At 39.1% G+C, this 24772-nt stretch overlaps 1 protein-coding gene across 26 annotated transcripts in view; it reads left to right on the top strand.

Moving 5' to 3' along the window:
• CACNA1C (calcium voltage-gated channel subunit alpha1 C) overlaps window positions 1-24772 on the top strand; it is a 536805-nt gene that overhangs the window by 388158 nt on the left and 123875 nt on the right. For all 26 annotated transcript variants that reach the window (XM_044416974.1, XM_044416973.1, XM_044416952.1 and 23 more), the window contains 4 exons: window positions 10952-11042; window positions 17074-17100; window positions 19114-19274; window positions 20737-20962. In XM_044416974.1, the coding sequence (XP_044272909.1) occupies window positions 10952-11042; window positions 17074-17100; window positions 19114-19274; window positions 20737-20962 (505 nt within the window). The remainder of the gene's footprint in view (window positions 1-10951; window positions 11043-17073; window positions 17101-19113; window positions 19275-20736; window positions 20963-24772) is intronic.

Here is a 24772-nt window from a genome sequence, read left to right as displayed (position 1 = left end):
CCTTGTGCTATGCTTACAAGCCCACTGCAAAGCAACCCTTCCCTTCTCCCCTCACCACTTTTGTTATTCTTCAGTACGCCCTAGGATACTGCAAGTAGGACTGAGAGAGAAGGAGGCGGAAATAGGGTGAGAAGGAGGGAAGGATCCCACCATGCACAATTACCTGTCAGTAATTTTAGAATTCCCGGGGGAAGGTTAAGGCAGTGTGGGTAGAATTTCCCAGGGGTTTAATGTTGTGTGAACCTGTCTAATATCAGTATTTGGTAGCAGTAAATTAGAGATGTGCTGAGTTTCAGCACAGATCAGCATCAAACCGTGATTTCAGATGTTGGCTTGTTGGTTGCTGGGTTAGGTTCAGCTATTATAAACAAAGCATAATTTAGTCCCCAAAGTATGTTTTTTGATGTTGGATGTTTGAACTCATTCAAAATCTGCCTTATTAAATTTTTAGATCAGAGTCAAGCCAAACCTAAAAAAAGACCCAAGGCTAGCAGCACATATTTTGTTTTCATACTGGATCTTACCAGTAAACTGTCCCATTTTTCCTTATGTTTTGCTTGATATTAGATATTTCTGAGCAGGTGAAACAGTGATTTATCTGTGCAACTATTTCACGTCTTCCTTTTAAATATGATTCTATAGTATTGAACTAAAATTATGATTCTGCTTCTAAGGTCTACTCTTAAAAGCAGAGGGTACACACAATCATTGTCATATTTATTTACCAGTGTTAGGGTTTGGACCACCATATGTTAGTGTAGTCTCATTAATCCTTTCTTCAGAGTCTCCTGTTTTCGCTATATACTAGGACCATGAAAGCAGAAGAAGAGTAAAAATATACACAGCCAGCCAGTGGACTACACACTGGTGTAGTTCTGTATGTTCCTTACAAATAAAAACGTAATTATTTTCAGGGTATAGTAACTCTTGACTAATACATGTGGCAGAATGGAAATCTCGTGTTATTTAAATTAATTGATAAGATGAATGAAGGTAGCATGCCCAAAAACTAATGTAAGAAACTGAGGACCTCATGGCACTGATTAAGCACTCATTATAAAAATAAAATAAAATAGGTAATTGATATTTGGAAAGGTATCTACAAATTCATGAACAAAGATGAAACAGATATGGTTGCTGGTGGTGAAGCTGGTCACAAAGTAGAACTTGATCTAAGGAGGTTTCTTGGCAACTGAAAAAGAAAAATTGGTTCAGTTTTGTGGAAAACTTGGAAAACATCTATCTCTTTCACTGGGGAGTGCACAGTGCTGCTTCTTTGCTGTGTGATGTGTGAGCAGCAGCAACAACATTCTCTGAGTGCCTTGGATAAGAGGCATGGGTTTTGGATCTTGCAACTAGCTTACGTGATTATGTGTAAATAAGGCTGTGGACATGTTGCAAAGTCAGTCAGGATGGATAAAGCCGAGGATGAGTGGCAGAGAAAGTGTAGCAAGTAGGCCCAGAAGACTTTCCGAGGGCCTGTGTCAGTGGATTCTGAAGGGGAAAACAACATGATAAAGGCAATTGGAAGGTCTGAGCATCAAAGGGGAACAGGAGTCTTTGAAGCTCCATCATGGTTGTTACCCACAGATTCCCAGGCTGATGAGAGCAGATATGTTTGGAGGAGATGACAAAGGATCCAGCAGTGTAATTGCCTTGCCCGATCCCTGGCCCCATGTTGAGGCATTGAGAGAGATGAGTTACCCAATTAGAGAGCTTGCATAGGTCTTCCCAGTTGGCTCTCCACCAGCAGGAGCCACCTGTTGGGAATAAGTGCACACTCATGAGTCATGCTGGTCTGGACTCTGCATCAGAGAATGAAGGGGAGGAACTGGAGGGAACTTGGGAATGGGACCTCCATACTTTGAGATGAATAAAGGCAGCACTTATCTCAAGACCACTCTCTTCAAGCATTCAGGCAGGCTTTGAAAATAGCCAAGATGCACAGGTGTTTGGCGGGGCCATGAGAGAGGAGCTGTCAGAGTCAGACAAACCTGGTAGTGTTTGGAGAGGAGGGCTAGCCAACTAGAGGATAGGAATATAGACAAGAGGTGTGCTTGCTTCCAAATGGGCCCTTCAGAAGGGATTGGGTCCAGACGTGGAGAGTTTCCAGAAGTAGTTGTTTAGACTGGGCTCAACAAACCTCTCTGTGCATACTTAGAGATACATTTTGTGTTGATTGCATTTATTGAGTATATTTTTGGGGAATAAAGAGCTTTTTACAAAGAAATGATCTGTTGCCTTGAATGTGGAAAGGGAAGAAAGCTTGGTGCATGATACCATCTTATAGGTGGAACCTGCAGCATTAATGAGAAGGAAGGGTTGGAAAAGTTCAAACTTTGGGTTCAACACTTACTCTTTACATAAGCAGAGACTTATTGTTCAGCTTGCTAGAGGACGTTTAGAGCTGCATTATCTTTTTAGCTGTGAAGTTCCAATAAAGATCTACATTGTAAAGAACTGTGTGGTGTTTTAATTAATTAAAATTAATTTTTGGTGTTTTGGAGCCTAGAAGAAGAAAGGAAGGGTTTGCTCAGGGTAGAAAATAACCGGTATAAGATCTTGTCTGGTATATCAGAAATGTTGGACAGCTTTTACTTCCAAGGATCTCAGTGGTCCTAGTAAGCATCCCAGCCATGTAATGTTGCAAATTTTCAGTGACTATCACATACAGACAAAAAGAATTATTATAATGACCAGTGCAAAGAAGTTGAAGAGAGCAACAAAAGAGGAAAAACAAGAGACCTCTTCAAGAAAATTCAACCCTAGATTGGGAATGCTCCAAGACAAACAAGGAGACATGCTATATGGCCAGGAGAAAATAAAGAGAAAATGGAAAGAATATCCAGAAGAACTTATATAGAAAAGAGGAAAGGATGACAGACTCCTTCAAAGAGGATACTAGGAAGAAGAGCTAGTAATACTAGAAAGCAAAGGGAAAACTGCTCTGAAAGCCCTTCCAATGAGTAAACTACCCAAAGTAGATAGGATATCAATAGAACTATTCCAAGCTGCAGAAAATGAATAAGTGCAGAAAATGAAGCTATTGTTAGGATGGAATATGGAGAAACAGAATGGTTTCCCAGAGGCAAAGGTGCCAGACAAAGATGTATTTTATCTCCCTATATGTTCAGTCTGTGCACAAAACATTTGATAAGGAAAGCTGCATTAAGATCATGAAGGAGTGAAAACTGGCAGAAGAGACATCAATAATTTAAGACATGCAAATAACACCATACTACTGGCAAAAAAGCAGCAACTACTTGAAAGGACTCCTGGTGAAATTGAAAGAAGAAATTGCAAATGCAGGACTGCAGTTGAATATTAAGAAAGCAGAAATAATGACCACAGAAGAATTATGAATGTTACAGTTAATGATGAAGAAATCGAAATTGCAAAAGATGTTGCATACCTTAGTTCAGTCATAAATTGAGAGGGAGATTGCAGTCAAGAAATTCAAAAAAGACTGAGACTTGGAAGGGCAGAAATGAAGGACCTTAAAAAGTTAACCAAGTGTAAGGATGTTTTACTAGAGGCCAAGGCCAAAATCATTCACACCATTGTATTCTCCATCACAATGTATGGGTCTGAAAACTGGACAGTGAAGAAAGCAAACAGGAAGAAGTTTGATGCATTTGAAGGAGAGTTTTGCAAATACCTTTGACTGAGAGAAAGACAAATAAGTCGGTCCTAAATCAAATCAAGACAGAGCTTTCCCTGGAAAGAAAAAATGACAAAATTGCAGCTGCCATACTTTGGACACATTATGAGAAGGCAAGAGTCACTGGGGAAGGCAATTATGCTATAGAAAGTTAAAGGCATAAGAAGAAAAGAAAGGATCCTTAAAGGAAGCCACAAAGATGAACTTAGAAGAGTTGAGCACAGCTATGGGGATCATTTTGGAGGACTTTCATTCATGGGTCCATAAGTCAGCATCAACAGCCCATAACAGTAACAAAGTTTCCTGGAAGGGAAACCTTCTGGGAATCTCATGCTTTGAGTTTGCTGCAGGAAGACTGGAGCATACATTTAAGAAATAACTGAGGTAGGAACATAAGAAACTGCCTTATTCTGAGTCAGGGTATTGGTCCATTCAGTCCAGTATTGGTTGCAGTGACTGAGAACAGTTCTCCACAGTTTCAGACAGGATCCTTTCCTGGCCATAGCTGGAGTTCATGTGAACTTTCTGCATGCAAAGCAGATGCACTGCTACTAAGCTATGTCAATTTCCAATAAAGGATCTAGATTCAGATATTTAATATAATGCAGTATAATGCATCTTGTTGTCTACATAAGTTTTATGAAATTGAAAATGTTCAATCTGAGCAGGAGATTATGATTAAAAATTAGTGGAAGATCTTTAATATCTTAACTGACATGTTACACAGTAGATGTCTGTATCTAACTTGTCACCCTGTAAAACGAATTTCATCCATTTGTGCCTATCATAGCATACTCAGTATTAGATTCTGGAAACACTTTCTGTCACCTGAGCTGCTTGTGAGCTTTCTGACCTTGTGTGCTGGTCAGGCACAATTTTTAAGGTCTGCCAAGGTTCCTACTGCCAAATGGAACTGCACAGCATGTATTTCAACAGCAATGGTCTTCTGACTTCTCAATATCATTGGGTAAATTGTGAGAGAGGCACACATACACTTGCAGAAAACAACAGTATTTTCAGATTGCTATGAATTTAAAGATTTTGCACAGGGAGAAAAGTAATGCAAAGTTTCCTCTCCTAAGTAGGATGGGTTTCACTCACACTTTATGAAGGGAAAGAGTCAATTCTAAACAACATAGCTGCCCACTGTTTAGTTCACAGTGGCTTCGTTCTGTTCTGCATTTGGCCCACCAAATGTCTTGTACAGCTAGTAGTGCTTGTGATTTCACAGCTAAAAGTCCCTGCCGGATCTTTGCCAGTGATCATGTCAGGCCAATGATGTGTAGGTTTTCATTTATTTGTTTGTTTATTTGATCAGGGAATTATTTTATTTTCTGGGAAGGAAATAGCTGGTGTCAGTTGAGCTTTGACAGATTTGTCTTTAAAAATCTTCCCAGGTGAAGTAAAGCTATCAAGTGCCTGTGTCTGTTTATACATGTGTGCCACCACTTACTCAAAAAATGTTTGACACAACTCACAGTATAAAAATGTAAAGTATTAAAAAGAATCCAAACCTAAGCATGGCACTTGAGCATAAACAACAAAACCTTGAATCATGCAACACTGCAAAAAGAACAAGAAAAGTAACAGCAATGCTTAAACAAACATATTTGATTGAATTGATTGTACTCCTAAATAATATTTGTCTATATTTCCACTGTCCTGTTCTTATTACAGCTGTTCCTGTGAAGACTGGCTAGGACTAAATCTATATAATAAGGAGATATATGAAAGGAGGTCATACTGGACCAGCTAGCTTTAAATCCTCTTTGGGGACTTATTTTATGCTATCCTTTATCTTGAGAAAGTGAACTCTTAGAGAGCCTTTATGGTATAGTGGTTTAAACCAGATGCCAATCCTCGCCAGTCATGAAGCCTACTAAATAACCTTGGGCAAGTCATTCTCTTTCCTATTATAACCCATCTTGAGGATGATTTTGTGAATAAAATAGAGAGCAGAGCTGTATAAACTGTCCCAATCTCCTTGAGGGAAAAAACCCTACATGTTACAGGACTGGAAGTAATGACAGTTAAATGAGCATAAACCTAAAATATGTTCATAATTGTAGATAAACATTAGGTGGCATAAACAATTTGAAGTTAGATTTAGGAATGACAAAGAAGCTATACACACAGTGTTTGATTCTCATGGAACATCTGTGGCTTCAGTTGAAAATCTTGGTGTTTCTGGAGTTTCCTGACATCAGGTGTAAGGTGCAGGAGAACCTTGAAGGAGACAAGTCCTTCTGTTGTTATGTTTCATTGTTTCACATGTCTTTGTTTTCATTTTGCATTTTTAATTCCCATTAAAAGATGGAGGAGGCTGTCCTACATGTAAGCTGAGTTCCTTATTTCTTTTTCTTTTGACTGTCCCTGGCTGCATGTTCTCTGTTGATGTCTGGTTCTTGATCTTCTTGTCTGTGAAAGGAAACACTCCAGCTGGCTTGCCTGATAAGAAGAAAGGAAAGTTTGCTTGGTTTAGTCACTCCACAGAAACTCATGGTAACGTTCCAATGTATTCTGTGTCCATCCTTTGTTTGTTCATGTATGTTTCTGTGCAGTAATTGTGTTGTCTGTTGATGCATGTATATGTGCTTTTATATTGCTTCTGCTGCAACTTGGAATTATGCTTGAGGTGGTAACACCCATTTATGATCAATCACTTGTGATACAAGAGAGTACTGAAGACATTGCCAAATTCAAAGACATCTACAAGATGCTCCATGTAATTTCTGAGGTTATTTCCCTCAAATAATTATAGCTTGTGTCCCTGAAGTAGACCTGTACCAAAATGTCCTAAACTAATTTTATATGAGTGTTTCTTCTACATCAAGCTGATGGAGGTAAATGGAAGCACTGGAAGGTGATTTAACAGCCACCTACAGTGTTCCAGATTGTGTAAACCTTATAAAAAGGATATTACACAATTCAGCCGCAACTAGAGAGAGGGGCATTGTTAGAACATTTTTATCCTAAATTTCTAGAGAGAATGCAGGCTCAAGAGGATATTCACTGGGAATAAACAGAGTTATAGTACAATACATCTGGATGGCACTAGATTGAGGAAGGCTAATACAATTAATCAAGTTTTGCTGCCACTTAACCTCCGTCTCAGTGACATACATGCCTCCTCAGGAAGCTCCCAATGAAATCCAGAGTGGCATACAGTAGCATCAACAAGGAGAATGCTCTCCATGTTTGCATAGCTTTTTCCATATGCTAATGATCAGTAAATATGTATAGAATTGCTTGTTATACTTCGGAGTAATTTCAAATGGAAACAATAGGACCTTAAATAGAACATCATTTTTTGCCTTCTTTTGACCAGTATGAAAATGGTAGAGAAGACTATTTGAACATATTTCCAGTGTGATGGTAATTAGGAGAGGAAAATAAATAATTGGATTAACTTTCCAAAATGTAGGACAGAAAGAAAGATTGAAAGCTCCATTTTTCTTCCTGTTTTGCAAGAAAATAATTGCAGGAATCCATTCATAATGGATTAATTCTTATAAAAAATAGGTACTGCTTGATGATGCATTAGATATCTTTTTGGCCCTCAGTACAGGGCATGCTGAGAAATCTCATAAACTTTTGTAAAGTTTTTTGGTCTGAGGAGCTGTCCAGATCATCTGTCAAATTCATTAACTGGATTCACACATTATGACAAGCAACGCTGCGTGGTTACCATGGTTTATGTTTTTCTACTTTAATGTGCCAGACAGACAATCAGACTTGTGGTGATAAATATCCTCCCCCCCCCCCCGCCCGGACCCCCTTCCCTCTCAGTTCTTCAAGCAATAACCCTGAAGATGTCTGGAGAGGAACAAGGCTCCTTTCTTGGACAGCCACAATTGTGAGCTGAGCTTGACTGACTGCAGCTCTCAAGTAGTCTCTGTTGTGCAAATAGGGATCATGCCCTGCAGTGCAGCAAAAAAGAGGAGGGAAATGATCAAACATACTTGCCTCTTGCTCCAGAGGTTCCAAATCCATGCTCAGATAGGAAATCAAGCTCAGATAGGAAATTAGGAGCAGTGTCACTCAGCTGATTCCCCCTCTGCATGCTCCTGAGGGACAAGAATCAGCTGATTTCCCACTCAACCACCATTTTTGTCCTGCTGGCAAGAGACACATACCCAGTGCATTACCCATCCAAATGCCTTTCTTGGAAGTGGGAATGTGAAGGGTGTGGTGATGAGATAATCACCTGATAATTACCTGCCACTGCTTCTTTCCCAAGGCCAACCAGCCGATTGCCTATTCCTGCTCTATAGAAAATCATTAGTGTAGAAGGCAAGCAGAGCAGTATTCCTCTGACAGCTGTGCAAAACATCAGCTGTCAGGTAGCACTTTCCAGCAAGCAACTTGGCAAAAGCAGCAATGAACCAGTCTCGCCAAACAGCTCTCTGGGTCTGCCCTTGGTACCATGATAAGTTGTGCTTTCTGAATTCATATGACACAACAAGGCATTGTAGTTCCAAGAAGCCATAGAGCAAACCATTGTTTCTATGTATGGTTTCTCAAGGCCAAATGTACCATCCTGAAATATTATAACTGAGTTCAGTGATACAAAAGACCAACAATGGTAAAGAAAAAGAAAAAGAAAGCCTGGCTTATCATGTCATGTGAAATCCACCCATTTTGTCATCCTGACAGGTTGTTTCATCATGTTTACTTCATTTTGTATATCCTTTTCTAGAGAATAGGAAAGTATTCATTAAGCATTAACATAAAATCATAGGTATAATGATTTAGATTATAAACAGTGCATTGTAGGGCATGTGCCAAGAGCTGTGCAAACTAGTGATGTGACTATGTCCCGGCTTAATGTCCCTAATTTGAACATCTGAGAGCCATTTACTGCTGAATGATTTGACCATCATCCAGGATGAGGACAAGTGAATTCTCATTCTATAATCTTCTGAAATATAAAGCCCTATCTACACAGCTTGGAACCAGGCTATTTGAAAAACTATTTTCTCTCATGTGACTCAGCTGTGTTTCAGGATCTTTGAAACAGGCCTGTATTGGAGGCCTGTTGTGGAAACATGAAGGAGATCCTTCCTGATGGGTGCTAACAAATGTTAGAACTCACTGCAAAGACCTGATAGCTCCATCTCTATTGTCCTATCGCCAGCAGGGGAAGGCATTTTTATTCCAATAAGTTTTGGTTTTTAAACTGAAAAACATATTTAATTTGGTGGGTGCTGTTTATTCCTTTTTTTACTAATGTATTTAATGGCTGTTTCTAATTGATATGTTTGATGTGTGTTTTTATGTTTTATTTATAATTTTCTACTTTATCTATTTTGTTAGCTATTCTTAGCACTGTTTTAATGGTGATATGGGAAGTAAAATAAATAGCTGCTAAACCAAGTACCTTAAGATGAACCTGAACAGTTATCAAATTTATTCTTGTTTCAAGTTAGACTCAATTATACATCCAGTCTTGAAAGGCTTTTCTCTTGTTAAATCACTATATGACCATAACAACCCTAAATGGATGCCCAGACAACATCTTGCAAATTTTCTTCTGACTCCAGTGTCCCAGGCTACGGTGCGAAAACATGATTAGCCAACATAGCCCATTTGTTAGTCATATCTGCCTCTCTCCCCTTTTTGAACATATCCATTTTTCTAACCTTTATTTAATAGCATTCTATTTTTTTCAGAGAGTGAAATGAATGAAGGAGAGTTTGGCTTTGCTAATGTTTTGTTTTGACTTCCTTAAGCTGAATTTATCTTACCACTGTTTATTTGCAAAGCACAACGGGGCTTTGAATTTGTTTGAGGGTTTTAGGTTAACTTTCATAATAATAGTAAGCAAATGTGTAGTGTTTACAGTCTAGGTACTGCACAGAAGTTTTTGAAGGACCTTTGATAGCAATTAATTTTTAAGACAGATCCACATTTTTAACTGAACAAGGACTGAAGTGCCAACAGTATTGTTAACAACCACTGATTCACATCAGTAGAAATTGTGTCATGGGCAAAGTGGCTGATTATCCCCTTCTTTCAGGTTAAATAACACTAGAACCCGTGGTTGTCTTACTTTATTAGCAGGAAATACTGTTAAAGGTTTGGGTCTCCCAAGTTGTAGAAACCTAGCAAGTTAAAGAGAACTGTCCTGAACCAATAATTTGTGTTTAGGGCCACCTGCCTTTGGTAAGTTTATGACATCTATGGAATGCACTCCCCAGAGAAGTCCGCCTGGCGCCGTCGTTATTTGTTTTTCGGTGCCAGGCTAAGACCTTTTTATTTAAACAATATTTTAACAACTCTTTATAATATCTATAGGTTTTAATTTTGCAGCCAGGGTGATTCTGGGTTTTAACTGTATTATTTTATTATGTACTATGTTTGTTTATTTTATGTGAGCCGCCCCGAGGCTATAAGCGATGGGACGGCATACAAAAGTTCTAAATAAATAAATACTACAGAGAAACAGTGTAGTATAGTGGTTAAGAGTACAGGACTGGGACTCAGGCAATCTAGGTTCTAGTCCCTGCTTGGCCATGGGACAAACTGGGTGACTTCAGGACAGTCACAGACTCTCAGCCCAACTCACAGGGTTGTTATTGTGGGGATAAGATTGAGAGCAGGAGGAGGAGACTTATTTAAGCTGCTTTGAGTTTGTTGTAAGAAAATAGTGGGATATAAATATAATAATTAATACCTGAGGATAAGCATGATATACAAAAATGGATTCTTTCTTTCTTCTTCTTTAATATCTCTTTTTGTTTCAATCTATATTGAAGTGACCTATCAAAGTTCACTTTGCTGCAGGTGTCTTGAGTATTCTGCAAGTACAGTTTAATCAGCTTTAAGCTATATGTGTAAAGACAGCATTGTATGAAAGCACATAAATATTTTGCTGGAAAAGTTGTATCTTTGGTAGCCATCTTCACTTTAGAAGATGGGGGCACCCAGAACCATGTCTTTAACAAAAAATAAAATAAAATTGGGTCAGTTCTTATGAGAGAAGGCAACTCATTGAATATCCTGATTCCAGAACATATAGGGCTGTATAATCAGAAGTAGGTTATTGTTATCACCATATGTACAGTTTAACTAACAGTAGAGACCTTGAGATTCCATAACTGACCTAAGTTTTTTACCCAGCTCTTGCAGATTAAAGACACATCTTTCATGTACTTAGCCATACTCAATCTTCTTACATAACCTTTGCTGTTTTGCTAAGTCAGTGCCTCCATGGTCAGTAGCTACTCATTTATGTATTGCAGACTAATTAACAAACGTCTACTCTTTTATTCTCTCTGATCCTTGCAGTGAGCATGCCCACCAGTGAGACAGAATCTGTGAATACTGACAATGTGGCTGGAGGTGATATTGAAGGAGAAAACTGTGGTGCGCGGCTGGCGTGAGTTCATCCAATATGTTTACTTGTGTCTTCCTGTTTCTAGCATAGGCAATGGCTGTCATAAGCGGATAAACCTTTTAAGACTTCTGATGCATAATGAGAGAATAGTTGGAATAACAGTGATACAGTAGAACAGAACAGTGGTAGCAGAATGATGATGCTAAACTGCGAGTTAAACTGTTGAGCTGCTGGGCTGTTGATTGGAAGGTCATCAGTTCAAATCCACATGCAGAATGAGCGCCTTCTGCTTTGTCCCATCTCTTGCCTACCTAGCAATTCAAAAGCATACAAATGCAAGTAGATAAACAGATACCACTTCGGTAGGAAAGGTAACAGCATTCCATTTAGTCATGCCAGTCAATGACCAGGAAGCATCTTCAGACAACACTGGTTCTTTGGCTTAGAAGCAGAGAAGAGCACCATCCCTACAGTCGGACACAACTAGCACGCATGCACAGGGGAACCTTTACCTTTTTTTAGCAGAGTGATGCCCCCAAACTGCCTCATTAGTGGCTGCCAAAGTCTCCTACTCATATTGTTTATGAATAAATATACTGGCAGCTGAGAAAAATGAAGGCCTTCAACCACTGCTGTTTTCTTTTTTCATGAATGCCTCTGGGACACAAGTGGAGATCAGACATATTCTTAGGAAATGAAGGTGGCAGGTGGCTGGAGGCCAACTGTTTCCTCTGCAGTATGCCCGGAACCAGAGAGGTGGGGAGAAAAAAGAGAATCCTATTGCAGCTGTCAGGTAAACTGGTGGAGGGCAAAGAGAGAAGTCGGGGCTAAGGAAATTAGGAGAGTTAGGAAGTTAGATGGGGGATTGAGGAAGCTATGTGGCACTGCAAGAAAGGTTAGTAGACGCCAGCCATACAGAGAATATAATGCTTATAGTAAAACGAATGAAAGAAATTGCTAAGGAAAGGCAAAAGCAAAAGTTAACAGAAATAAGGTCAGAATCCTGAATGCAACTTTTCAGTGACTATCATGTAGAACCAAAAAGTACTATTACAATGACCACTGCAAAGAAATAAAAGAGAACAGCAAAAGAAAAAAGACATGAGATCTCTTCTCAAAGATTCAAGAACTCAAGGGAAATTTAAACCTAGATTAGGAATGCTAAAAGGCAAATGGGGGCACACTCTGTTCAGGAAAAAATAGAAGATGGAAAGAATATACAGAAGAGATGAAAAGATGGCAGATTCCATCAAAGAGAACTCCCAGCAGGAAAACTTGAAATATTAGAAAGTAACATGAAAGCTGTTCTGAAAGCCCTTGGAAGGAAAAAAGAAACTGGAGTAAATAGGTTATCAATAGAACAATTCCAAGCTGTAGAGAATGACTCAGTCGAAATCCTAACAAGAACATGCCAACAAATATGGAAAACAAAACAATGAACCACAGACTAGAAATGTTCGATAATACATTCCAATCCCCAAAGAAAGGAGATGTAAAAGAATGCAGGAACAATAGGACCATTGCATCAATTTCCTTTGCAAACAAAGTGATGCTCAAGGTGTTGTAACAAAAAATATTACCTTTGTAGAATGAGAAATGCTGGATTCCAAAAAGAAAGAGGCACTCGAGATCATATTGCAAATATATGTCAGTTACAGGAGAATTCACCAAAGAATTCCAGAAGATCAGTCTATGCTTTACAGTCTACAGCAAAGCCTTTGACTATGTGGATCATGAGCAGCTATGGATGGTCCTGGAAGAAATGGTGTGCCTCAGCATTTGATTGTCCTGATACATAACCTGTTTCATGGAGAAGAAGCTACTGTTGGGGCAGAATATGGAGAAAAAGAATGGTTTCCCATAGGTGAAGGTGTCAGACAAGGATGTATTTTATCAAACTCCATCTGTTCAATCTGTATGCAGAGCAGATATCATAAGGAAAGATGAATTAGGATCAGAGGAAGGGGTGAAAATTGGTGGTAGATGCAACAACAATTTAAGATATGGAGATGACACATTTTACTGGCAGAAAGCTGCAATGATTTGAAGAAATTCCTGATGGAAGTGAAAGAAGTGCAAAAACAGAAGTGCAGCTGAATATTAATACAAATCTTGACTGCAGAAGAAACAGAACTTTACTGTTAATGATGAAAGATTTTACATAGTTTGACTCAGTCTTCAATTCAAAGGGAGATTGCAGCCAAGGGATTTAAAAACTGAGATACAGAAAGGCAGCAATGAAGAAACTAGAAAAGATAATTAAGTTTGAAGGTGCTTAAATTTGAGCCAATATTGTTCACACATTTGTATTCCCAATCACTATGAAAGCTGGACAGTGAGGAAAGCTGACATGAAGAGAAAAAATAATGTGTTTAAACTATGCTTCTGGAGGAGATATTTGTGAATACTCTGGACCAACAGAAAGCAGAACAAGTGGGTCCTAACCCAAATCAAGCCAGTGCTTTCCCTAGGAACAAAAATTGGGTGCATCATGATAAAGGGAAAACTCCCCAAGAAGTTTGTCATTCTATGGAAAGTTGAAGGCAGAAGTGGCAAAGGAAAACCTAATATAAAACAGGTTGACTTCACAAAGAAAGCTACATGCGTGAATTTACAAGAGCTGAGGAGGGCTGCTATGGATGGGACATTTTGGAGGATTTTCATTGATATGTTTGCTATAAGTCAGAGACCACTTGGGAGAAAAACAGCAAAGAATATAGGTACCTGAAGTCATTGACTAACCCAAGCAATTGTATGGAAATGTCCCTGTTACCCTGAGAGATCTTAGCTGTGTCCAATAATAGTGTAAGAAATTTCAGCCAGATAAGCAGAAAAATAATTGTGGCAGGAACAGTAAAGAGATGCAATGTAGAAAGGGGTTGATAATATTAGGTAAGCCGTTGGAATGGTGGAGATGCTTAGCTGCGGCTTCTAATGCACCAGAGATAAAATTATCACATGTGCAAGGAGTGGTACAACTGCCATATCTGTTAGCTTAATTAAATAAAATGATCTTCAAAATGCCAGTCAGTCTCTTTGGTGAAACGCAAGAGAATAACATTATAAGCACCCACTGGGATAATAAGCAATTTTAATTTCATTTTTTCCAACCAGAGCCAGGTTTACAATATCTTGGGCACTGATCATTTTGATGAGCCTTTTAGAGTTCACTGAGTGTTTCCTCCACTGCATTGCAAAGATGGAAAATGGAACTCTTACTCTAATTAATGACAACTTTTGTTTTACGTCTGTTCTGTACAGCAAGTGCAACTAATTAGGGCCTTTCCCTGTCTTTTCCAGAAAAATCAACAGATTATTTGCAATCTCTTTAGTTTTATACCAAGCATGGTAGAAATAACAGAGCCACAATAGAATGTGCTAGAATGTATTGTGTCAGCAGATGAAAGGATTTTTTTAAAACTTATCTCTGTTCTTATAAAGGTTCTGGTTAAATGAAGGGCAGCTGCCCACAGCTGGTCACAAAAGTTAAGCTGAAGGATTGATTCAGTTTTGTTTTAATCCCAGTATTTTCCCTTTGACTGCCTTTCTCCATCACCAAGTGGCCACTCAGTCTTTCTACCTGTGTGTACTTTTTTTTCTTTTACTCTCTTTCTCCACTCACTCCCATTTTCCTTGAGTCAAGACTGTGATAATTGGCTATTTTCAATATCCTGAGGTGCCTTTCTTGTAAGAAAGAAAGATGACTTATAAACTTAGGCTGAAGCACATTCTGTGAGCAGAATCTTCCATTCACAAGGTAGATCTTGCATCTAATCTATTGTTCCTTTTCCCAGCCTCTGTTCCCATCCACACATGTATCAATCTAGCAATCTAGTCTGTTTCCTTACAATTACACATTCCTTCTCCCCAAATTCCAGGGACTTAAATAATAATTCAGATCCAGCAAATTGTAGGTCTATTCCACAATGCTGTTAAGCCTTCTATTTCTCTCTGCTTCATTATTTATTACATTTATATTACACCTTTCCTCCAAGGAAATAATGGTTGCATACTTGGACTTCTTCCCCACTCCATTTTTTTTTCACAACAAACCTATGGCTACATTAGGCTGAGGTTAGAGTTAGTGTTTGTACCAAAGTCATCCAGTGGGATTTATAATGTGGTTCTCCCCAGTCCAACCCAGCCCTAGCCCAATATTCTAACTAGTATACCACATTGGGTACTTCCATTTTGATAATATTGGTTCATTGGATCTACATAGTCTGTAGAGATGACACTAGAATACTTTTGGGGTTTTAAGGGGTATTTATCAAGGCAAAGTAGACTTTAGCACATATGCAGCTGATATTTATTTATTTGGAGCATTTTTATGCCATCCTATACAAAAGTCTCAGGATGGCAATACAAAACAGTAATGGCAGCATACAAAATAGAATATAAATGTCTATAGAACCAATATTAAAACCACAATTAATTCTTAAAATGGAGAATAAAAGGGGGTTGGCCTGGTGCCAACATGAATAAAGAGTCAGTGTTAGGTGCACCTCTTTGGGGAGCAGATTCCAAAGCTGGGGTGCCAGCCCAGAAAAGACCCTGCTCCAGATAGCCACTCTTCTGATCTCCTTCAAAGAGGCCTCCTGAAGAAAGACCTCAGACAAGAATTTTAGGGGGTGGGCAGGTATATGGAAAGAGATGCACCTTCAGATACCCAGGCTCTCAACCATTTAGGACTTTATATGTAGTCATTAGCATCTTAAATTGGCCCCGGACTTCAATTGATAGTCATTGCAGTCAATATAGGACGGTATTATATGAGCATATGAGTATATGCTTTATTGTTGTTTTATAAGGATGTTTTCAGATTATTAGTTCATTGTTTTAATTTGTTAGTAGTCACCTTGAGACTGGCATAGAAAAGGTGATGAATAAATGTTTTAAATATATGAATTATCTACATTCATATCATAATGCTCAGACAGATCCCACAAGATTGCTAGATGCATTTGTGGTGTGAGTCTGGACGTGCATCTGTGACCATTAAGTATAACGCAGGGCTAGAACAATATTGGAGTCATTGTGTTCAAATTTAACTGCAGCTTGGTACCCCACTATTCCTTCTCCAGGCTTTTTGTCTCAATTCATTAGCGCTGATGTAGGCAGGTATTTGCCCTAAGCTTTTTAAGTGCTTATAACAGAAGAGATGTTTTCATTATAGAACGTTTTACTGTATTGAGACTACCTCCTGGAGATATCTTCCTTTCAAGAGAATAGATAATTTCTGCACATGGAAACAACTGAAAATGTTTGTCTATATGGGACAAAAACATTTTCCAACACAGTTATGAAAAGGACACCTAAGATTCAGTTATGTAATTTCTCTTGATAGCAACCTTTGATGATCTTTTAAAAATTACTGCAAAATTGTTGTCAACTCCTATTAGATGTATTTCATATATGCAGACTTCTTATCACTGGCTCATATAGCTGTTGGCCACAAGGTCCTTTGAACTCTTGCCCATACTGGCTTCTTCCATGCTGCCAACTGGTCATGCCAGCTTCCATCATCTGGATGATTGGCATTTGTGGTAGCAGGCAAAGAGCTTACTCCTCTGCGTGCTAGCAGCTCTGCATGGCCAGCTGGGAACAGGCTTGGGGAGGATTTATAAACCGTTATCTAGCAGCAGCCTCTCATGCAGTGATTATATGAATCTGAGCTTTAGAAGAACTGAATCTATCCATTTCAGGAAACATTTACTCAGTTCAGTGGGCAAACTGTTTGAAAGAGAGCATGTGGAACCTTAGCACTTCGGAAAACTATCAGGCACGTCTGTCTGACTCCCACCACCACTGCATACACACACCCCTTGTTTGGCTTATAGAGTAAGTCCTCAACCATTCCTTCCCATTGGATTATAGCCAGCGTATAATACATAATCCACAAAGTAGTAATAGTGAAGTAAGTAGATTATAGGTGGTTCAGTATTTTTTTAAAGTAGCATTGACTGATTTATCATTCTAATGTGATAATCTAGTTAAATCTTTTCTCTCTTTTCCTTTATTGATTGTGCGAAAGTTGAGATTATAGTATGTGATTTTGATTTCTCTTTTTCAGACACCGGATATCTAAATCTAAGTTTAGGTAAGTATTACAACAGCTTTTAAAAGTATTTCTCTTCTTGTTCAGTATTAACATCCCATATTTTGTTGTAAAAGGTAATTGCTTAACTGTGGTATACTTCTTAACACTTAGCTAAAGGTTTTAATTAATAGGCTACTGATTAACTTACTTTCTCACATTTGCAAGTATCAGCAAATATTCTTCATGATCATCTAATGAAACAGAAATTGAATAAAGGTAGCAGTTATTGACAAGGCAAGACCCATCTCTATATAGTCCTCTCAGTGGTATGATATTGGAAGCAGGAAAAAATAGTCATCAAAATTGACTAAGGGGCAGAGCTGCAAGAGGTCTGCAGAAGTCTGGCCTGCTTAGAGATATTACAGATGCCTCCTTGAATAGTTTTATCTTCACACAAAAAAAGTTGAGGAAAATATTTTTTCTTATTACACATTTTGAGAAAAAGTAAATATAATTACATAAATTCAACCTTTCATGGTGTTTTGGCTGCTCTGTATTTATGACCTGCTCCCTTTGGCTCCTTCATGATCCCAACTGGCTATGGGTCTGCTAGGACCATGTTGTAGTTATGTGTAAAATGAGCCTTGCAAATATAAGGAGTGTAACTGGTGAGAGCTTTAGCAGGAATTGCATTAAGATGCACAGTCCTGTGCACATTTCACCATTATGTCTGATAAAAAAATTGCTGTAAGATTTACAGAATACTGAAGCATAGTATTTTATTCATTGTTGCTCTAGAATTGTTTCTGCTTGTAACTGGACAGAGATTGAGAGACACTAGAATGACCAAAGAGAATGCACATCCTGCTTTGAGCACACATTGTACCAAAAAAACCCCCCAAACCCATTAGCTTTATTATTCAGGAGCCAAATGTTGCTTGGAAACTAGTTGCTAAGCAAGCTAAATTCTGAAGAGTGCAAGATATATAATTAACTTTAAATACTTTGTCTGGTTAGTAATTACCCTCAGAAACCACTGACACTTGCGAAGCGCTGTATGTTCTAGGAAAGCAAATCATAACATGGGGTTGTGCTTATACTTCAAATAAGCAAATAGTATCCATAATAGGGATCAAGGGAGAAGATGCTTGACCTTGCTAACAAAGTTGCTGAAAATAATTGTGGACAAGTGAGCTGTGTGTGTGTGTGTGTGTGTGTGTGTGTGTTGGCGGGGGATGGGGGGTAGTCTATTTTCCCTTTACTTTCTTTGAGTAATGACAAAGTCTTTACCGGTCCACTAATTGAGAGATTGCTGTTCTATTCTATATGAACCTACCAGAGAGAACCAAAAACATTTGGATGAGTGACCTTTTCTTGACTTTCATATGAAGAGAAAGTAAAATGGGAAATGAGAAACAGCCTGTTCTCCCCATTTCTAGCAGCACCTTTTTTGTTGGAAATGAACAAAGAATTGCACAACCCCAGCTCCAAGCTGCTATTAATGAAAAGGTTACATGTATGTGTATGTGCACGTCTGTGATAGAGAAAGTGCATGCCTATACAAGTTTTATGAGGCAGTATGTATGCATAGTTTTGCAGCTCCCAAACTCATTTTGCCATTTAAATATAGTGAAATGAACACTGAAGGCTGTAAGGAAGCAAGAAGCTGGTGAGAGCTTTAGTAGGGATTGCATTAAGATGCTCAGTCCTGTACACATTTCACCATTATGTCAGTATGGCATGTAGCATACAAAGAAGTATGTTGAAAAGTGAAGTCTACCCACTTCCAGCAATTTGTGCTTGAGAGAGGCTTGTATAGGAATATCAGGGGCCTCTAGGTTTTGCTGGTCCATTTAGCTACACTGAACACACTGTAGGTGTGTATTGTTTTGTCTCTTTCCTTCTATGTTTAGTTAAAATTAGGAGATGGATGGGCAGTCTCCAGGACATTCAAATTAATTCATGGATTCAAAAATCACATCAGTAGTTTGCAAACTCTTTCGTTTACACTACAGTCATGATCTAGTTTGATTCTCATTTTTTCATCCTGTTCTCCCCCTTTCCCTTTTTAAGTCGCTACTGGCGCAGATGGAATCGGTTCTGCAGACGGAAATGTCGAGCTGCTGTCAAATCAAATGTGTTTTATTGGCTTGTGATCTTCCTTGTATTTCTCAACACCCTTACTATTGCCTCTGAACATTACAACCAGCCAGATTGGCTCACTGAAGTTCAAGGTAAGAAGAGGCAGGCGATTCTTATTTTATTTTATTTTTTCTACATTTATTGCCAAAAGTTTTTTTAAATTGAAGTTAATTAAAAATTATCCTGAAGAATAAACTGATCTGATCTGATCTGAATTCACATAAAGTAAATCCATTTGATTGAATAAGCTCCCAAAAGAGTTAATTACAAAATGTCATGCATTCTTTTATATAAAGTGGAGGATAAGAAAAACTGTGTTGGATCAGATCAAAGGCATATTTAATCCAGCGTTCTGTTCACACAGTGGTCAGCCAGATGCCTATTGGAAATTCACAAGCAGGACTTGAGTACAGTAGTACCCTCATGCTTATATATATTTATGGATTTATTAAATTTATGGCTCTTTCAGACAGAGGTCCCCTAGTGCTACCCACCATACTTCTCTTCTGTTAACTATGAGCAGAACTGAGCTGGAAACTTTCCACCTGTCATAGGAAATAGCCACTTCCGTCCACTTCTACCTTCTATCCATGTCAGTGGGTTGAGAGTGATAGCTGTAGTCAGTGATCTCTCCTCCCTTTGCTAATCCCTCCCACCTTTTTATTTGCTCTGAAGGGTCTTTTTTGGTTCATCCCTTTGGAAGATCATGATTCACTATTGTAGCTTTCTGTCTCTGAATGTTTAAGATTCAGATAGTTTAAAAAATAAAGCAAAATGGTGGTGTCCTAGGGCAGGTGTGATGTGAGTGTGGGAATAAAAGATAAGCCTCAGCCAGAGAGCTTTGACTGTTGGATGATATAAAATATAATTATTAATAGCAAAGGGTTCAGCATGGCAGCAGATGGCAGAAAAGTGAAGGTCACCAGCCCACAAGTGGTGGTGGGGGGGATGGGAGAAACAGAGAGCACTTATCACTGGTGCCAGCGCTGGGGGCAGCTGTCTGCAGCACTCACTGGCTGGCTCCTTGGTAAGAGCAGCAAGGAGACTGCAGTAGAGCTTGACCCATGAGGGTTTGTTTTATCAGGGTTTTTGTTGTGCAAAACCTGCCAGAGGAAAAAGAGACTTTTCTCTGACCTCTCAATTAAGCCTCTTTTGCATATACTTTCAATCAAATCAACACACATCTGGACCAGGACTAACTTAGTTAAAAGCAGCATGCATAAGAAGCAACTCTCCTGGATTGACTGACCCTCACTGTGCAGAATTTTAAATATGAAGTACTGCTTCACTTCTTATGTGAAAAGTACCCCTTCCTTCAGAACATAAAAAAGTGCCTGCAAAGTAGACACTTTTGTGTATAGGGTAGGGTATAAATATTTTAAATAAATAAAAATAAAAATAGATGCAGCATTCTTAGTAGTTCCAGAGGATAACACCTAAGTGTGCAATAAAAATATTTTGTGGGGCAAGTTTTGTTGTGCTTATGATCTTTTTGTTGCACTGGTCTTTCAGGGCCATTATAATGATCATTATTTTTCTATTTATTTTTATGAGACACTGCCAATAAGGTACTGCTAGCTCTATTTACGGCTGAGATGTTACTGAAGATGTACAGCCTGGGTCTTCAAGCCTACTTTGTGTCACTCTTCAACCGCTTTGACTGTTTCATTGTGTGTGGTGGAATCCTGGAGACCATCTTGGTGGAAACGAAGATCATGTCACCACTGGGTATCTCAGTGCTAAGATGTGTGAGACTATTGCGAATATTCAAAATCACAAGGTACATCTCTCCTGATTTTTGTTGTTCAATGTAGCTCATTGAGGGGAGAGGAAAAGTTTCCCCATTTCTGAGTGAAAATCTTGTGTACAGTAATATCCCAGGTAAAAATTATTCCTTCCCTGAATATTTCTTCTCGAATATAGTGCCTAGGCCGGAATGATGATATATGTAATTATTTATTTGTGCTTTATCATACAGTATGTATAGGTCATTCTATAACAAACCCCTTAGAAAACCTCAGAAGAAATACAATTCTTGGCTTCTTTTATTTTCTTTTTTTAAGTATATCAGTCATAAAAAGTATAAAAGCAATCTCATGGAGGAAGAACAGCTAAGCAGGATTAAAAGACCTGGGGGAAATAAAAATATATATTCACCTGGCACTGGAATGACATTAAGTTAGGCTAGATGAGCCTCTCTGGGGATGGTGTTCCATATCTAGTACACTTAGTGAAAAGGCCCTTTCTCCCATCTTGCCACATCTCACTCGAGGATGCAACTGAGTAAGTACATAGGGAGAGAGGCAGACTTTCTGGTTCCAAAACATGAATGGCCTGAAGAAACTTAAAATCTTTCAAGTCCCAAAATCTGAAATGTTTTCTGTTAGACCAAATCAATGTCAAATGTTGTAGCCGTCTATGGGACAGATCTATACAGCAAGGTTAGGAAGAAAGGCAGTCCAAAGCACAGCCTAAAGTGAAGCTGAGGTCAACCACAGGTGAATAGTCCAAAAACAGTGCAGGGCAAGGAACAGGATCTTAGCTTAGGTATCACCAGCATGTGTTATCAGTCCAAAAGTTATTGAGACCCAAGGATGTGGACAAGGTGCTTGGCTCTGTCCGCTTTACCACATGCCAGGAGGCTGTCAAAGCCTCATTAAGAGAGAGAGTGGAGCCTGCCCTTTTAAAGGAGGCAATAGTGAGACTACTCCTTAAAAGGTCAGGCCTGGATTCAGGGGTCCTGGATAACTAATGACCCATTGTTAATCTTCCCTTCTTGGGCAAGGTGTTGGAGCAGATGGTAGCCTGGCAGTTGCAGGCATTCTTGGAAGATATGGATTATCTGGATCCATTTCAGTCTGGCTTTGGACCTGGGTTTGGAATGGAGATGGCCTTGGTTGCCCTGTATGATGACCTGTGCAGGAAGAGGGACAGGGGGAGTATAACCCTGTTGGTTCTCCCTGACCACTTGGTGGTCTTCCACACCATTGACCATGCTGTTCTCCTGGACAGGTTGGCCGGGGTTGGAGACACTGCTTTGAAGTTGTTCCACTCCCACCTGGCTGTCCGAGTCCAGAAGGTAGCCCTGGGGACTGTAGCTCTGCACCATGGCAGTTGCATCATGGGGTACTGCAGTGCTCAGTGCTGTCCCCCATGCTTTTTAACACTTATATGAAGCCACTGGGAGAGGTCATCTGGAGGTTTGGACTGAGGACTCAGCAATATGCTGATGATACTCAGCTCTACCTCTCTTTTACATCTCATCCAGGTGAGACTGTTGCTGTCTTGAACTGGGGCCTGAGCTCAATGATGGACAGGATGAGGGTCAGGAAACTGAGACTCACTCCTGACAAGACGGAGGTGCTGCTAGTAAGGGGGGGGGGGGTGTCATCTGACAGGTTGGAGGGGCATTGCCCTATCCTTGATGGGGTTGCACTCCCCCTAATGGGCAGGGTCTGCAGTCTGGGTGTGCTTCTGGACCCAGGTTTGTCCCTGGAATATCAGGTGAACTCAGCGTCCAGGGGTGCTTAGCTCCAGCTATGGAAAAAATACCAGCTTCATCCATACCTGGGCAGACAGAGTCTGAAAACAGTCACCCATGCGTCGGTAACATCCAAAATAGATTACTGCAGTGTGTTCTTTGTGGGGCTGCCCTTGAAGACAGTCCAGCAATTACAATTGGTGCAGACTAGGGCCTCTCAGTTGGTGATGGGAGCCTCTAGAGTGGCCCACATAACACCTATACTGAAAAATCTTGAATTGGGTGCAGGCCCAATTCAAGATGCTTGTGTTGACATATAAGTCCCTAAATGGCTTAGGCTCTGGTTATCTTAGGGAGCATCTGCACCCGTATGTGCCTACCTGGCCTTTGAGATCTCTGCAGGGGGCCCTCCTGCGTGAGCCATCCCTTAAGGAGGTGAGAGGGATGGCCGCTGGGAGGAGGGCCTTTCCAGTAGCGGCTCCCCATATTTGGAGTGCTCTCCCCATGGAAATCTGCCTGGCACCTTCCTTCCTTCCTTTTTGGCACCGGACAAAAAAAAATTGATAACTAATTGCCATAAAACTAACTGTTTTGTATTTTTGCTGTATTTTATTGTTGTTTTTAATATGTTATTGGTTTTTATTATGTTTTTATACAAATGTTTTAAATAAATAAATAAATGGAGAAAGATCAAGGAAGCAAGGTTTCAGAATACTAGGAACTGCTGTAACAATGTTGTGTATTCCACTGGTTTTACTAAAAGGGTCATCTCAAATGCTCAAGCAGCTCCCAAAATAATATTTTAATAGCATCATTGAAGCTTCAGTGAGATCCAAAATATGTACCCGATATACCCTGCAATATTAGAGATGATTGGCAGCCACATCTCTCAGATAATGCAATACAACAGTATAGACAGAAAAATTGTCTTGGGCCAGTTGTATTCCCTCATTCCTTTTAAGACTATTTGTATTGTCAAGCCAATAATTGAAAATGGTAATTATCTCACACAATGATGCATAGTCATAACTCATAGCTAATACCAATAACCACATCTGGTTTCATTAGAGCTTAATTAATTAATTAATTTCTATATTGCCCATTAACCAGGACAGACTCCCTGGGCAATGATACAGACACAATAGTGTTACAGGTCTTTATTTTTCCAAATGACAGGTTTAATTTATATCAATGGTAGTTAATTTTTTATTAGATAGATAGAGCTGCCCCCTAACACAGGTTCAATAGGTGACTGACAAATACTATATTAAAAAACAACATAAAATATAAAACTATTAAACTTAGCACATTATATAAATATAGAATCCCAGACTATCATATACATTATTTACATCAGAATAGATATTAGAATTCATGAAAAGAGAAAACAATTAGCACATTTAGTATTACATGATCACAAATTGTTGCAGAATATGCATCCTAAGTAATGACAAAGCATTTCTCCCCATTTCTTCTTATGACAAACTAGTATGCCTGCATCTCTATCCTATGAGGTAAAACAGGCTGCAAGGCATCTTTTGTCTATTTTCCGCACAAGTATTAATATCTTTGATTTTATTGACTATAAATATTTAATAACTCATAGCTTGAATGCATAGGTATCAAAGATTATGATCATGCACTCACACGCAGAGCGAGAGGCATGGGGAGGATAGCCCCTTTTCTTAGAACTTCCTTACAACTTCTTAACAATCCAAGTTAATGAATTCCAGTTTCTAGTTCCATATAATTAGTAAAGAAGTTCAAGAAAAAGTAAGTTGTATTTAAAAACAAAACATCAAAATAACTATTCAATTCTTATTAGCATGTCCTTAAAAGTAACTCATTCAATGATGTTATGAGGATTGGAGTGATCCCCTTGGCCTCCAGAACACTTAAAAATATATTTCCAGAAAGCAGAATAAGGAAAGGGGGAAAGGTGCATGTGTCTGGGGGGTGCGATTGAAAGGAGAGATTTAGAATTAGAAAGTGGAGGTAGAACAGAGAAAGATGAAGCCACTATGGATTCCCGTGAAGCCTTAATAATGGTAAAATGACTTACCAAATACTGCAACAAATGTTTTATAAGTTTGTATGTTGTAGCAGTCT

Source organism: Varanus komodoensis, unplaced genomic scaffold, assembly GCF_004798865.1.
Source record: "Varanus komodoensis strain SLA01 unplaced genomic scaffold, ASM479886v1 scaffold85, whole genome shotgun sequence".
NCBI classification, from domain to species: Eukaryota; Metazoa; Chordata; class Lepidosauria; order Squamata; family Varanidae; genus Varanus; species Varanus komodoensis.
The sequence above is the reverse complement of the archived record's forward strand: the minus strand, read 5'-3'. Positions and strand labels throughout refer to the sequence as shown.